The 16127-nt window shown below is 40.0% G+C and overlaps 2 protein-coding genes across 2 annotated transcripts; one reads left to right on the top strand and one right to left on the bottom strand.

Annotated features, from left to right (window-relative positions):
• Window positions 1–438: 438 nt before the first annotated feature.
• LOC106931868 (caspase-3-like) lies at window positions 439–3491 on the bottom strand. The gene is made up of 4 exons (XM_015010244.2): window positions 3123–3491; window positions 1867–2030; window positions 1620–1734; window positions 439–1511 (listed from the first exon to the last, which is right to left on the bottom strand). Exons 1-4 carry the CDS (start codon window positions 3346–3348, stop codon window positions 1198–1200), a joined length of 819 nt encoding a protein of 272 aa, XP_014865730.1. The 5' UTR covers window positions 3349–3491; the 3' UTR covers window positions 439–1197.
• Window positions 3492–8131: 4640 nt separating this feature from the next.
• LOC106931871 (uncharacterized) lies at window positions 8132–14738 on the top strand. The gene is made up of 9 exons (XM_015010248.2): window positions 8132–8423; window positions 10856–10931; window positions 11012–11143; window positions 11379–11502; window positions 11663–11723; window positions 11796–11842; window positions 11915–11990; window positions 12641–12745; window positions 13287–14738. The coding sequence occupies exons 1-9, from the start codon at window positions 8371–8373 to the stop codon at window positions 13699–13701; spliced, it is 1089 nt and encodes a 362-aa protein (XP_014865734.2). The 5' UTR covers window positions 8132–8370; the 3' UTR covers window positions 13702–14738.
• Window positions 14739–16127: the final 1389 nt, after the last annotated feature.

Below are 16127 nucleotides of genomic sequence, written 5' to 3' on the forward strand. Positions count from 1 at the left end.
TAGAAAATACCGTCTCTCTAACACATTATCAACATTCTATCTGAAGAGTAACAATTCAGCTCACTCATTATTTCACCTGAAATGGACTGAAGTTTCCCAAACCTCTGCTGACAAGTTGTGCTGTGTGACACCTCTCTTAGATAATCTTGGGGAAAAAAATGAAATAACAGACACTGAACGCTGCTGGTCATCTGAAATCTCTGCCAGCAGGCTGAACTGTTTCTAAATCACAAAACTTTCAATTTGGGGATTTTCTGAGATAAGTCAGACTCTGGTGGAGGTTTGTCAGTGTTTAAAGTCCAACCCCCAAATATATAGCTCAGTGTGGAGAGGGTTTTGACGAGACAGTAGAAAACAAATTGGAGAAAAAAAGAGTCTGAGCCATAGACTCGTCCAATAAGAATAAATCTCCAAGTTAATGACCCAAGGAAAGAATCCTTCAGGGTTTTGTCCACTTTATTTCTCTAGCTAATGGAATATGACATTGATTTAGGATGACCACACCTTAACTGTATGTGCTACAAGATGAATAGAAAATAGAATAGAATTATTGTTTTCAGTTAGAAAAGTCAGTAAGAAAAGATAATGAAAAATAGAAGTTTTTACATTTTACTTTTAAATATATTACAAGTAAATAACTTTCTCCTAATTAAATATATAATATGTATGTACATGATGTAGGAAGAAAAAACTCAAGGTTTCCTTTACCAATATATAGTTTATATATACAGTTCCCACTTTATCTGTTGTCACCTGTTCCATCCATTTTCTTTACACCCTTGTCCCTTAGTGGGGTCAGGAGGGTTGCCTATCTCCAGCTAATGTTCCAGGCAAGAGGCAGGGTTCACCCTGGACAGGTCACCAGTCTGTCACAGGGCAACACAGACAGGACAAACAGCCATGCACACACACAGACTCACACCTAGGGACAATTTGGAGAGGCCAATTAACCTGACAGTCATGTTTGTGGGAGGAAACCAGAGTACCTGGAGAAAACCCACACATGCACAGGGAGAACATGTAAACTCCATGCAGAAAGACCCCAGGCTGGGAATTGAACCCAGAACCTTCTTGCTGTAAGGCAACAGCGTTACCAACTGCGCCACTGTGCAGCCCCTTGTGATGTTCCTGATCATGCTGATGTTCCTGAAGATGAGCTGAGTCATGTGCTGAGTCAGCATGCAGGAGAACTGCTCGCTAACTTAGTGAAACAATACGTTGTCTAGTATTCTGTGAAACAACCAATGATGTGGCAGATATTGTCTCCGCTTTCCTGTCTTTCTCCATTTCTGCAAACGGGAACACATCTCTGGTCAGTCGTGTCAGAAAGCATGGCATCTCTTTCTTCCCGCCATACTTCCTCCCTTTGGACTCGAAGGTGTAGGCAACCCTGTGGGAGAGTCGGGTCATCAGCCGAGTCAGCTCCAGGTTAGAGTGACCCTCCTCTTCCAATAATGAGCAGAACGTCTGCAGGAAGACTGATCCAGTGAACTTCATGAACGCACCATAACCTGATGGAAAAGACAAAAGATTTCTAAACTGATTCATTTATGTCAGATTTCAATTTTAATAGACATCACTGGTTGCTTCTTTAAGTTGCAGTCTAACTGATTATTCACCTGGTGCTGTGGCGAACATCACAGCTGTATCCACGGGAACAGAAAAATAGTGTGGGAATCTGCTGACTGATGAATCAACCTCCACTCCATCATCCAGAGCGCCTCCCCGGCACGCCTGCATGGGTGGAATGGAGATGCATCAAACCAACCAAGAAAACATCAGTGTGAGAAGAGATGAAGTCTTCTGTAATTCAAATGAAATCGTCACTGTTGTGCTGTTTGTGTGTCACTAAGAATAAAGGCATACCTGTATGAGGAACAGTTTGGTCTTTTTCTCCATGCATTCATTATCAAAGTATGTGAAGACACGAGACAGTTGGACAGGTTTCCCATCCGATCCGAACACGCAGCCCTCCTCCCCGTGAGACGACAGGACAGCCAGGAAGCAGTCCTTCACGGGCCGCCTGCTTTCTGAGGCAACGCAAACAGCCATCATTACAGACATTACTGTCAGTGACTAAGGGAGCAGGTTAAGCAACAAGCTTCATGTGATTGTACACAATGTTAAAAATGCACCTTTCTGTGTAACAGTCACTGAACTGTGTTTAATCAAAGGGGGTGTTGACAGAGAAACAGGCAGCAGGTGTTCGTACACTCCTCTTTCATTCATCTCAATCAATAAAGTTTTATCTATTAGTGATAAAAAGCAATAAACCCAGCCTGAACACAGGTTTTCCTCCTTCTTGGTTCTAATGACACATAGTTTTCTGATTCAGTGTTAGATAATCCCAACTGGAAAACTTGCTTTTCAATCATGTATTATTGTTGTGACGATATTTGACAATGTAGCTGTTATAGGCGACATGTTCTATATGAGTCCTGAAGTTTTTGTCTGATTTGATTTTTTCAATAAGTTGCCAAAAAGAAGACTTTGGTTAAAACGTCCAATCAGGTTCTAAATATTCTGTGGAAAACTTTTTTCTGCTGAGGCCATTAGATAAGACGTTAAGAAGGTTTAATGGAAAACTGACAGATCAGCACATTTCACAGACCTGCTGGTTCAGTTATTCTAGACTGGAGCTCACTAATGCAAAACTTTTTCCAGGATATGTGGAGCTTTGAGCTTCGGGACCTTAAAGTTTAGCTCTAGCTGATCTTTGAAGGGATGGAACCTGAGCCATGGAGAGTGGTTGTTCTCAGACAGCTTTATCAACACATTTCATTTTCTATATAGATATACAGCTCAGAAAAAATTAGAAGATTTCTTGCTAACATGATACAACACTTTTTAGCTCATTTTGGAGAAGCTGCCATGGGAATCATCAGTCAAGGGATAACGGAAACTGAAACTAGGTTTGCAAGGTCCTTCAGGAAAACTGTCTGTGAGTCTGAGAGCTTTGGTATTGGCATGACATCTTTTTTCTTGTAATAGTGAAAAATTTACATGAGTCCAAATAAGAAGGAAAACAAAGAACGCCCATTTGCTCCCTACAGAGTTAAACAAACCCTTCTGGAAATGAATGAATGAATCTGACAGCTCAGAAGTTGACATTGATCTGTTACCTTCAGAGAACAGCTTGTAGATTTCCTTGCTGCTTGGGTCCATGTGAAGTTCCACCTTGTAGCCCAGTTTAGTGAGGATGCGATGGAGCTTCTTAGCGTCACAGTTGGCCCCCGGCCTCCTGCCCAAGGGAACCCCATAGTCAAAGTTTGCCACAGACACCAACACAGCCCTGTTGCACTCCTCTGGTCTGTCCATGACTCCCTTCCACATTGGCATGTAGTTCATGTGAACTTCTGTCTATCAGCTGGGATGTGTGCAGTATCTCTGTTAGACTTTGAGTCTGTGCATAATTCTCCTTTTAAACTCTAGCTCAGCTATAAATCCCTAATTACGCCTCTTTGATAACACACCTTGTTACCTTGTAGGTTGAGTTGTGAAGTCACATGATTTGAAATTTCATTGTTGCAACATTTACTCTTCCGGAAAGCGATTTGCTCCACCCACAGTTGTTATAAATGCTGGGAAGCAGATTCCTGTTTGTTCCATCTGATTAACGTTCATTTAGTCAAAGCGTCATTCAGGTGTAAACGTTCTGATCTGTCAGAACATGTTAGCAATCAGTTTTGAGTGGAATACTGACGTTGATGGAAAAATGAAACAGAGGAATCTCGTTGTTCCAGAATGTCTGTGTCTTTTCTCAGACAGTGAGGCTGAGAAAAGAACACATCAATTTTTCCCATTGTATCCTAAAGAACTCACAGTTCTGAAAGGGTTTCCTTCCTGATAAAGTTCATAGTTACGGTTCTGGTGGTTGTGCTGCTCCTGGGTGAATCTGGGGGCCTCCCTTGGCCCCAAGACGGTGGTCCTGGTCATTATGTCCCAGGGTTCTGGTTCAGTGTGTATGCTGGCCTCTGCCTGGACCTGGCTCAGGGGCCTTTGATGCATTTGTGGATCTTGGGGGATCTTAAGCTGGTGGAAAGGTTTCTACCATCCCATTGCAGATGCTCTCTGCTTTAAGTAGTTCATTATGTTTCTGTTGGTTCACTTATGAATACATTGGAATACGCATAGAAGCTATTTCACTTTTTTTTACAGGTATTTCTTTGGTGTTCTTTTTGGGAGAACCAAACATTTACTGCTGTTACAGCCACACAAATTCAATCACACTACACACAATAGTTCACTCAGTCTCACCACAGTCATATTTGGATTTCTTTAAAATTTAGGATTTAATTTACAGAATGACTGGCTTTTGTTTAGAATGCAACACACTATAACACTGTATTCTAGAATAAGTACACACATTTTAGTTTACACTGTTATATGTTTTGCTTGATTTAACCTTTGTTTTGAGTTACCTGAGTGCTCCAGTCCTTCAGGGGAACAAAGAGGTGGAGAAAGCCTATGGAGACTGCATACTGGTCCACACCGCAGGAAGGGGAGGGGGGATTCTCTAATGTTAGTTTCAGTTAGGTTTTTGTGTGTTCTCCCCTTTGTGTCTTCTATGTGGCCTGATCACCCTGTACTTAAGTTTCCCCCTTGTCTCAGTTAGAGAGGTCTGTTTGTTTGAGTTGGTCTGAATTGAAGTCTGTTACTTTGTCCTCTTTTATGATCCCAACTTTGTCTTTTTTATTATTTACCAGAGTTTCTGTTTTGGGTTAAATAAAAACCAATTCTTTTTTATTTTAAACTTGTGCCTGGCTCAACTTTGACTGCTCAGTCCATCACACTAGGTATGATAGCCAGAAGGAATTGTGGTTCCGAAGGCTTTAGGAATCTTTTCTGTTGACAGATGGTAAGCAATTTTTCCATGTTAAGTACAGCTCCTCTAGATGTGCAGTGCACCATTTTTTCCTCAGATTTAATTTCTTCTGACACCTCTTTTCTTCTTCTTCTTCAAGAAAGAGGTGCTTCTCGTCAGACATGCTGACGAGAAGCATGTCTTCTCTTCAGAACTAGAAGACATGTCCTGACCACACAGGAAATAGGACAATCCAGACAGGTGAGAGGGAATCCCAGGCAGCTTGTAGATCTGTCTTATTGTTCTCAGTAGACTTCAGTTTAGTTTTTATGGATGTACAAGGAAGAAAATCTAATTTTGAAAGTAGAAAAGCAGATTCAGATTTTTGTACAGTAAGTAAAGTAAGATGCACAATGTTTTTTCCTGAAAAGTTGGTAAAACATTGTTTCTGATCACTCAAGGTATAAAGTATTTTTTCACCTGTTTTTTTTGTCAGTGTGTCAAGAATCTAGAAGTTGATGGAATCAAGAAAGTTTGGACATTTATGTCTTAGTATTGGCATTAACTGAAACCTACCTTGAAGGGATTTTGATGAAGTCTATCCTCTGACCATGTGGCAAATCAATGTACTGTTGATAAAAAAGGGAACCATTATAATGAAGTTATTTAAATCTAGAACATTTTCTTGAACTTGTTGGAGCTGGAATAAAAGATGCTGTCTCTTGAAACTACTGGAGATTTACTCTCCAGATTGTAAGGCTTAACATTGATGAAAATCAAGGAAGTGTTATCAGAAGATAACAAAATACTAAAATATGCATGTTTTAATGGACTTTTAACACCTGATGAAACAGACTTTTTAAAACTAATGTGCATTAAGTAACCTCCCTGACCGAAATTACTGATTTATTTTGTGAATTTTACATGGTATTATTGTATTTAATGCTTTAGTATCTATTAATAATTCTGTTCTTTCACATAAATGTCATTTTTGTTCAGTAGGAGATTATTTTCCATTGTTTTGTGCATTGTTTTATAATAAATAATTTGTTTATAATTCTCAGTGAAATTTTGGAATCTTTTAGAATATGTTTCACAAAACAGTTTATTTTTGTATTTCATGGCGACCTGTCCAGGGTGAACGCCGCCTCTCGCCCGGAATGGTAGCTGGAGACCAGCAACCCTCCTGACCCCACTAAGGGACAAGTGTGTATAGAAAATGGATGGATGGATGGATGGATCATAGACATCATATAAGTAGACGCCTCATGGACCCCTGAGTCGTACGTAACAGCGTCCGCCATCTTCTATGTGGCAGCAGGGCGATCGGAGCTCCTTAAGTCCTGTGCTGTGTGAACTTGTTTCAACTGTTTTACGAAACAAACTGGATTCATTAGGATTACTTCCCCAGGTAAGGATGAAAGATCAGAATCACTTGACTTTTCAGCCAGAAATTCGCTTTTAAACAACCGAGAAATATTTCCTATGTAGCTTAATTGGCCCGAAGTAACCGCTGATTGTTAGCTTAGCAGCTAACGTTTTCATACTGTTATCTAATGAGAGAGAGCTGATGAGAAACCGCTGTTAGAGGAGAAGTTCATTAAAAACCAGAGGATTTAGTGAGGAAAGATCAGTCAGGGTCAGAGCTGGAGCTGCTGTTCTTCAGTCTGTTTCCAGCTCAGCTTCACCATGTCGGTATTTAGCTATAAAGATGCTACGAGTCAGAGCCCAACATGCTGAAAATGTCTTTTTCTGAATGTGAAAGAAGCATATACGAAACATATCGTATGTATTTTCTATTACACTTTTGGATAATTTCTCTTTTATCCTTGGCTTCAGCCTGTGAACCAGGACGTCTCAGAAGTCATTGAGTTCTCCCAGTGTGACCAGCAGACTGAAGCCTGTGGCCAGTTTTCCCAGTATAATAAATAAATATTTTATTCTTTCACTTTTTGTGTATTTTTAAATATCTCAATCTGAAGTATTAGTGTATTAATGTAGCTTATATAATGAAATAAAAAATAATTTACTCTGTTGGAATTATTTTCACTCTTTGCTGTCAATAGCAGAGTTGACATACTGTAAATTCTCTGGAAAAAAGTAAGAAAAATATGTAGTTTAATGTTTGACAATGACTGATTTATAAATCAAAAGTCATTTCTCAATAACGTATAAAAAATAAATACAGGAAAATTATTTGTTTCTTGTCTTGAAATGTTAAATGTACATTAAACTATGGAATTATGTAAATATATTCTTCAATAAAACACTGTAAAAGTGTGTCTGTTCATCAATGTTAATATAAAAATTTTCAGAATCGTTTCTATCAAATAAAACATTGTGCTCTTTAATTCAATTGTGCTCTTTAAAGTTAGAAACGCTCTCTTTAGTAATTTCTTTGATTGCCAAATATATTAATGTGTGTGAGAAAATGTGTCAATGGCAGGTATTAACTTAAAATCTTAAAATACTTTGTAGAACAGCACTTTATCAAGTTCAGTTTATTCACTTGTATTACCTTACTGGCACATATTCCACATTCAGTAAATATGCACACACATATTGTGTGTGTGTGTGTTTGTGTGTGTGTGCATATTTGCTCACACACAAACAGTTCTTCAGCAGAAAAGAGGAGAAAATTAACCTTACTGTTCAAGACTATATATATATATATATATATATATATATATATATATATGTATATATATATATATATATATATATATATATATATATATATATATATATATATATATATATATATATATATATATATATATATATATAATTTCTTATATATTATTCATATATTTGTTATTTGAATAATAAATTTTTTTTATTTGTTAACTAATAAATAAATTATATATTATATATACATATATTTTATTATTTAATATATTGACGTCTGTTTGTGTGCATATGTTCATAAATGTTGATTACTGTATATATAAAAACAATTTATCAAAATCAATTGTATTATAGGTTCACATTTATTTTCTTTATTCAGAAATTACAATTAAAATATAATGAAAAGCCATAAATGTTGTCTTTGGTGATTGTTTAATTTCCAAATATATTCATGTTTATATGTGAGTGGGTCGATGACGAACATTAGCTAAAAATACTTTGTGGAATGGCATTTTCTGAAGTTCGGTCCATTCATTTGTATTAGCTTACTGGCAGAGATGCCACATTCAATATGGCGGACGCGATTACGTATCGCTGCAATGTCTATGGATGGATGGTCTCATGCAGTCCGTCTAGGGAGCAATATTTCATGTTTTCCACCAGGGGGTGATGAGGCATCTGCGGTTTCCTGTGACGTCAGTTAGATGCGCCCGCAGTTGTTCCACGGCGGCTGAGCTCAGTTTTACTTTTGACAAGCTGGAGGCTGTACATCATTACTGACCTTTTTGCTGGACAGACAGAGCAGAGGACAGACAAGACATAATGTCTGTTAGAGTTTTAAGAAGAATGTGCTCTTGTTAGGAGCTGGTCTGTCTTCTCCATGTGTTTCCAGAGTTTTACGTGGTTTCATAGTCTTTTATAACAATTGTAGTGTTTTAATGGAACGAGAAGACATGTCCCGACTGCGCAGGAAGGAGGACATCCCGGACAGGTAAGAGACATTTGCCCGGCAGCTTGTAGACCTGTCTCATTGTTCTCAGTAGGTTTTAGTTAAGTTTTTATGGATGTACGAGGAAGAAAATCTAATCAAAACTGAAAAGAAACCAACAAGCTTTCCTCTGTTCCTGTATGAGAAATCCATATCAATTCACCAAGTTATTAAAAGAAAGAAAGGAATAAATCAGGCAGCAGGTCAAATACTGAAACATCTGATTATTTTAAATTCAGTAAACTTATCAAACTAGGCCCTCCCACCATTTTTGTCAAGTAAAATCATCTAACTATATTTGTGTTATTCTATTGACCATTTTAGTTCTTGACCCCTTGGTGAGCAACTGGAAAAGGTTTTTTGTAGCAACATGTTGAAGACCGCTGGGCTAACAGGTCAATGTCTAGGAAGCAGAGATGGTATTCCACACTAACATGTCCTGGATGACACCATCAGTTGTTGCTTTCTCACCTTATTTGCTTTGCTGCTGCTCTTTAAATTTATGCCTGGTTGTGTGGTTGAATGCCAGGCAGATGTAGTTGGGTTATGATGGATGGAAGAGATGGTTTACACTTCTTCCTTCTGTCTCTGCTCCATGGAACCTCCTGATCAACTCCTCTTAGATCTGGGCTCGTAGTTCAGGTGTTGTCTGAACGTTGGAGATGCTAATCAGCTGCTGTACAGTATCCAGAACCAGTGAATTTTAGTCCAAACATGAAACGCCTCAACCCAGGCACTGATGGGCTAAAGTCTAGAAAAAGAACTAACCACAACTAGGCCTGTAGCAAATTTTGCTGAGCGATTGTCTACAAAATCATTGTGATAAACGATAATATTGTTTCAAGACTTTTTGACATTGATTTAATGGAAATGACTAATAATGCATGCGATTTCCTGCCATAGATAGATACACTTTATTTTCAAACGAACACATAACATTGGAACTTATAAACTAAATAAACAAAACAACCAAAAACAAAAATAAAATGGATTCTCAGTCTCCATTAACAAAAAACGTACTTGAATAAAATCTAAACAACATAAAGCCAAAGTGGAAATAAATACTGCATTCAACCAAAAGAGTGCAGATTATAAAGTCTGTATACTATATTGCCCTTCAGTAATCACTAGATTTAGATAAAGAAGATGGGCACATCCGACTACCTAATGCAATAGTTCACATTACACGATTTTTTACCCCTATTTTCCCCTTAAGACAATCTTGGATCGTTGGCCGATCTAAGATTGTCCCTGGTGATTTCGTAACCGATTATCCTGCAGTGTGTTAGGCCGCTCCGATCTAAATCAGGGGTTTTCCCCCGACTGGGAGTTTAACGCAGCCTGTTGAATGTGACAGGTAGCCAATCAGAAAGCCGGATTCTCCTCCAGCTTTCTGAGGGGAAATTACGGAGGGGAATCCCAAACAGCTGACACAGCGCAACCTGAAGTCCAGCAACATTGGAGATGATATGTGGAAACAACATTAATGTTTATTCAACATTTCGTACAAAGAATATAGAAATGACAAGGAGAGGAGTCGGAGCCAAATTGCTACCGCAGTTGATAAACCAGGTAGGTTTTCAGCTGTTCTTCGTTAACGTGACATAAAAAGGTTATAATGATTTTCATTCAGTCAGAACTTTACGGTGACTCTAGCCACATGCATCACAGGTAGATTCTAGTAAAACATTGATTAATGCCTGGTTTTAAAATTAGTTAACTGGACTTGTAGCCATTATTTTGTGCCCATGTGACTGGAGACCACACGGCACGACGAACCCAATTGAACCGTTATACCTAGGATTTCTGTTGACTAATGTGTCTCTCAGGTTTGCGCTGGACATTGCACTAAGGAAATGAGGAAGGGAGGGTCAGTGGAGGGCACCGGAGTTGAAAATTTTTTTATTCAGTGTCATCAACAGAAAAAAAAGACAGGAAGAGACGATAAAGCTGATAATTAAAATAAGGTCGATAGGTTTAATTTATTGTGCGATTAATTGATTTATCGTTTATCGCGACAGGCCTAACCACAACTAACGTAACAAAGCTGCTCCAACAGGCTGCCAACATGAGTGGTGCCATTCTATACATAGACATTGAAGAAGAATTAAGCTGGCAGACCTGTGGCTCTTTGTCTCTGTTTTATGGGATCTTTATAAACAGTTTAAATATATCAAAAAGTTGCTTTGAAGAATTCAGCAGTAATCAGCTATGGGCATCATGGTCCTTGTTTAACAGATCTGAATGTTACAGACCTGGTAGTGGAGCCCGTCGAAATAAATCTGTGAAATAACTGCTTGCTACAGACCTGAAGCAGAAGCTGTCCTAAATATTCCTAAATATTATCTGCTTTGTGATTTGAAGCACACTAAGTGACAGTCATAGAGAGACAATCATGGAGACAGACAGGGTGACTGTGGGTTTGTGTCCAACAGGTGGCAGGACTACACAGCGGTGGGGAAAAGACTGAAAGGAACTCGCTTCATCGCCTTCAAAGTCCCTCTGAAGCAGGTCAGTAGCGTCACAGTGGATTCTGTGGGAACAGAAGTGTGTCTGTTTTTACCAGTGACACTCTGTCTGCTTCTGCTCAGGATTTGATTAGGACGCTTCCCCCCTCCGAGGTGTTTGGTCCCTGGGAGCTGCTGGATGCTTTGAAGGAGGAGAACCATGAGCTGGGGCTGATCATTGACCTGACTTTCACCTCACGTTATTACAATCTGCAGGTAAACACACACACACAGTTGTGTTTTCGTGACCTGTGGGGACTTTACATTGACTTTCATTCACTTTTTACAGCCTAAACCCTTACCCTATCCATCACTAATACTGACTTGAAAAGTTATAAGTCCATTAGTCTCTTACTTCAACGGCCCCTGGGGATGGACGTGTTGTGAAGCTGCTGAACTTGAGCGGTGTGTGTGTGTGTGTGTGTGCGTGTGCATGTGTATGTTTCTGCAGGACCTTCCTCAGTCACTGCTGTGTGTTAAGATCTTCACAGCTGGCCATGAGGTTCCCAGTGACCAAACCATCCTGAGCTTCAAGCGCGCTGTCCACAGGTTCCTCCGAGACAACCAGGACAATGGTGAGGGAAGAGCTGAGCAACAAATGGACAATAAAATCAATAACTAAAGAGCTGGTTTTAATGAGATAACTTTCTAAATAAAAGTTGACCTATATGAACATTTATTTCTGTCCTTGTTCATCTCTTTTTCTATTTGTTTAACCACCAAGTTCTCTTGCAGACAAGCTCATCGGGGTCCATTGTACCCATGGACTGAACCGCACCGGCTACCTGATCTGCAGGTAGGTTCATCCGGACCGTTGCAGTGTGAGCAGGAGCCACAGGCCGCTCTAACCGCTGTGTGTGACCTGCAGGTATCTGATCGACGTGGACGGGATGGACCCGGCCCAGGCGGTGCAGCGTAAGTCTCATGCTTTCAGACCCCAGCAGGAGGATTCTGTGATCGATCTCACTCTGCTGCTGTTCTCTACAGTGTTCAACTCGTCCCGGGGCTACGCTATCGAGAGACAGAACTACCTGGATGACCTTCAGCACGGTCCAAAACGGAGGTGACACATCATGTCCTTCTCCACCAACCCAACAGTCTGCTCTCACTTTCTGATCAGCTTATTAAACCTGTTACCATCCAGACAGTGATGCTGTCATACCACCAGGCAGTGAGAACAGCTCTGACCGCGGTACACTGGTAGTTTAGGAAGTGACCGCACACATCAACAGGTTTTAGTTTTACAGAAAGATGAGTCCACTCATACTGTTCTAGCTTCTGTTTAGTTTTTTAATTCTCTGGAAAAGCAGAATAATGGCAATTTTCTCAGCCGTTCCAAAGCAAATTTTATAGGCGCCACCTAGTGGCTTAACAAGGTAATGCTTCACATCTAAAGTTCCTCATCCCTCATTTCCTGTATTATCTCTGTTAGCTAAAAGAACTGATTTATTGACATCTGGAGGAGAAACTGTTGCTCTACACAGGGAGTAGCTTGGTGGACCCACTCCTGACCCCTGTGACCCCTCTCACCCCTGGATCATTAGGGACAGTAGTTGGGAAAGTGGAAACAAAGTTTACTAATCTAAATGTTGGAAGCTTGTTCTGTGTTTGTTAAATTGTACTGAAAAATTAAACGTAAAATCTTCTTCATGCTTTTGAGTGATTTTTATTGGATGATTGCTGGGTGACCATCTGCTCTGATTGTTACCACAGTAACGTGGGCATGGAGGAGTTTGAGCAGGAGCCACAGAGAGGCCAGGCCGTCCAGCGGCCGCCTGTCGCAGCTTCTTTCAGGAGAGTTCACCGTGACTACTACAGGTACATCCTATATCCCTTTATGGACATGTCACTGTCTCAGTTTCCTTGAAGCAGGTTGCAGTAGGAACATCAGGAGCTGCAACACATTCCTTCCCACCGACTCAACTCAACTCTGAACTGCTGACATTTTACTGTAATTGTGAAAATAAATCTTAAAATGTGAAAACATTAAAAACACATAAAAAGTTTTTTAACCTACGATTTCTGCTAAAATGTAAATAATTAACTACACTATTCCACTGTAAACTGTCTTCATACGAAAGATTTAAACATATTTTAATAATCCAAACACAGATGATTTAAAAAAGCTATGAACAATGTCAAAACTAAATGTCATAAAAATATTTTTAATATGCCTCGTAACATTGTTCTTAAAATGTAAATATTAATTATTGTTTTAATTATTATTGTATGTGATAATATAAAAAGAAATTCAATAAATGTTTCATTTATCTATGAGTAAGAAGGAAATCCTGAAGAACAAAGCAAATATGTTTGTAAACATGAAGCAGTATTCATTGTTGTTTTATGAATCCTGCAGGTCACATCGGCGTGGAGGACCGAGCCACCGCTCTCACCCGTACCCCCCTCAACCCGCCCACACACCCCGCCCTCCATTACTCGCCCGCCCTCCATTACTCGCTCAGCCTCCTCTGGCTCCTCCACCAGCCTTATTCCATCCCTACAGATGGGCCCCTCAGCCCCAGGCTCAATGGAGAGCCCCTCACTCAGACACCAACAGGTCCAGGCACCCCCCTCTACCTGACCCACAGTGGCACCCCTCCTTTGCCTTGCTAGACAGAGGTGGAGCTCTACCCAACCTTCCTCACTACTCCCCCAACTGGACATCTGTTGCTAATGGAGACAGATCAGCTGACAACAGGAGCAGACCAAATTTAAGGAACCCGGTCAGAACCTCCCAGAGACCCAGCGCTAACAGATACGATGGCTGTTAGTTACCAAGACAAAGCAGGTTAAAAGCAGGTTAAAGGGGAGATAACATACAAAACCCATTTTTTTAGCCCTTAAATTCAGTTTTTTTGTGTAATTTGAGCCTCTAGTAGTGCCATGTGCAGTTCAGGTCCAGGCTTTCAGACTGTCCTCACTGTTTGAGCTAAACCTAAAATTAAACTCAGTCTGTTCGTTCAGATGGATCCCGTCCACAACATGTGGTCTCACCAAAACTCCCCAAAAGTCAATTCAACTGAATCATAAACACACATTCAAGGTTAAGTTCAGTTTATTTTTCAAACTGGTTGAACAGTTTTCTAAGGAAACCCAGCAGATTGATTCCTCCTGGACCAATATGTAGTGACAGCACAAACGGAAATGCCTTTTTTAAAGAATTCTTTTAACTCTAGTCAAAATTATTACATTTTTTCGACTCAAGTGGTTTTTTTTTTGACTCTAATGGCCTTTATTTTAAAGTGTTTAGACAGGAAAGGAGGTAATGAGAGAGAGGGGGAAATGCGGCAAAGGTCACCAGGCGAGGACCCATATGGGTTGTGCTTACCCCTTGCACCACCACCGCACCCTGAGTCTAGTGTTTCTAGTTTAATTTCTTTGACTCTGCTGGTTTGTATTTGAAGGGAAGTGTGCAGGGAGAAAGGGGAGAGAGACATGCAGTAAGGGACCCAAGGATGGGACTTGAACTCGGGACAGCTGCATTGAGGTCTCTGTATAGTTAGAGCATGGCGCCCACTCTAAACACTGCGCCACATGACGCCCTGGAAAATGCCTTTTTAACAGGAAGAAAACTCCAACAGAACCAGAACCGAGCTCAGTATGAGTGGCCATCTGCTGCAACCGACTGGAGGTTTGAGGAGACGGCAGAGACGACGTTAGCTGTGTTAAGATCAGCACAGTTCTGGCTGCTGCTGTCTTCACTGTTTTTTGTTTTTTATCTTTAAATCAGATTTTTTATTACATATAAAGACATTCTTTTTACAACTCTTCCCCCAAATGATCCAAATAAAACTTTATTTCATTGTAACTTTTAGTTTGGCTTTTTGTGTTATTTAATGCAGCTTCAATGTCATTTTGGCGAAAACCCTTTAAGGATGTGTTTCACTTTTTGTGCTGACAGCAGTGTTGTGTTCAAGACCACCTAACCCGAGACCAAAGCAAGACCAAGACCAGAGTGTATCGAGACCGAGACAAGACCAAGACTTTTAGGGTCCGAGACCAAGTCAAGACCAAGACCGAGGGAAGTCGAGACCAAGTCAAGACCAAGACCAGCGGTCCGTGCTACATGACACAATAAAATGTAAAATATGATCGAAATTGCTTCTCAAAATAATCTGAAAGATCCATATTCCCATAAAAACACCTAGATATTAAATACTTAATACATTTTACCAATATTAAATATTCCATTTCTGTGCTAAAATGTGTGATGGTCTTGTGCCAAGCCTAAAAACATAACGCCCTGGACATTTGCCCATATTGCTCATATAAGAAACCACCACTGTTGCACCATTAAACATAGCAATTGAGGCAATGCCCTGACGGTAAATAACACTCAACTATGAACACTGACCAAGGAGCAACAAGCAAGAAGTAACCAAACAGAAGGCGCTCATCGTGACTGTTTTCACTCTCTCTCCCAGTACATGAAGCCAGGTAGTCTGACACCATGGCAAACATTACAGCTGCCACTTTGAACAAAAACAATCAAAGAGCAATGTGCATGCTCTGCGTGCTCTTTCGTTCTTGTGTTATTTGTTAATTTAAATATCAACGTACATAATTAAATAATGATGCAGTGTACACAGAGCATTACTATAACAAAGAACGGGTGTTCTGTCAGGTCAGATCGTCATACGCTTAGCACGAACTCACGGTGTTCTGTCATACATTGTCAGATAGTCGTACGCTTAGCTCAGACATGTATACGCTGTCATTACCATATGATTTTATTTAATCAGCAACATAGAATCATGACGTAGATCATTATTAACAGTTATTAACAGTTGTATGGCATCCAGCTGCAGCCAGACTTGCTTTAAACACACTTTGAAACCACGACAACGCATGTATATCTATCTAGTTATCATATTATGTCATATTATAAACAATTTAATGACTTATTTTCATCATAACTTGTGTATACTGACAACTCCACTGACGGTTGGACTTAATGCGCATGCGCTGGCATGGTACGCACTGCATGTATGCTATTCTGACAGCGTATGGCTATCTGATAGAACACCGGCAATATCTGTCAGACACGTCATTACCATAAGATTTCATTTAATCAGCAACACAGAATCATGACGTAGATCGCCATACACTTTGTTATTAACAGTTGTATGGCATCCTGACTTAGCGGTTAAGTGAGTTTTACACAGGCGTGTGTTGTAGCTGACTCCAGCTGCAGCCA

The sequence above is a fragment of the Poecilia mexicana genome, unplaced genomic scaffold (genome assembly GCF_051168715.1).
Source record: "Poecilia mexicana isolate PSO_F unplaced genomic scaffold, ASM5116871v1 scaffold_12, whole genome shotgun sequence".
Taxonomy (NCBI): Eukaryota; Metazoa; Chordata; class Actinopteri; order Cyprinodontiformes; family Poeciliidae; genus Poecilia; species Poecilia mexicana.

Coding starts and splice junctions, on each gene's coding strand:
- LOC106931871 (XM_015010248.2), top strand. CDS start 8,371: ATGGAACGAGAAGACATGTCCCGACTGCGCAGGAAGGAGGACATCCCG. Junction 11,843..11,914: donor CCCGGCCCAGGCGGTGCAGC/GTAAGTCTCATG, acceptor TGTTCTCTACAG/TGTTCAACTCGTCCCGGGGC. Junction 11,991..12,640: donor CAGCACGGTCCAAAACGGAG/GTGACACATCAT, acceptor TTGTTACCACAG/TAACGTGGGCATGGAGGAGT.
- LOC106931868 (XM_015010244.2), bottom strand. CDS start 3,348: ATGAACTACATGCCAATGTGGAAGGGAGTCATGGACAGACCAGAGGAG. Junction 1,735..1,866: donor CCAAACTGTTCCTCATACAG/GTATGCCTTTAT, acceptor CCACCCATGCAG/GCGTGCCGGGGAGGCGCTCT. Junction 1,512..1,619: donor GATGTTCGCCACAGCACCAG/GTGAATAATCAG, acceptor CTTTTCCATCAG/GTTATGGTGCGTTCATGAAG.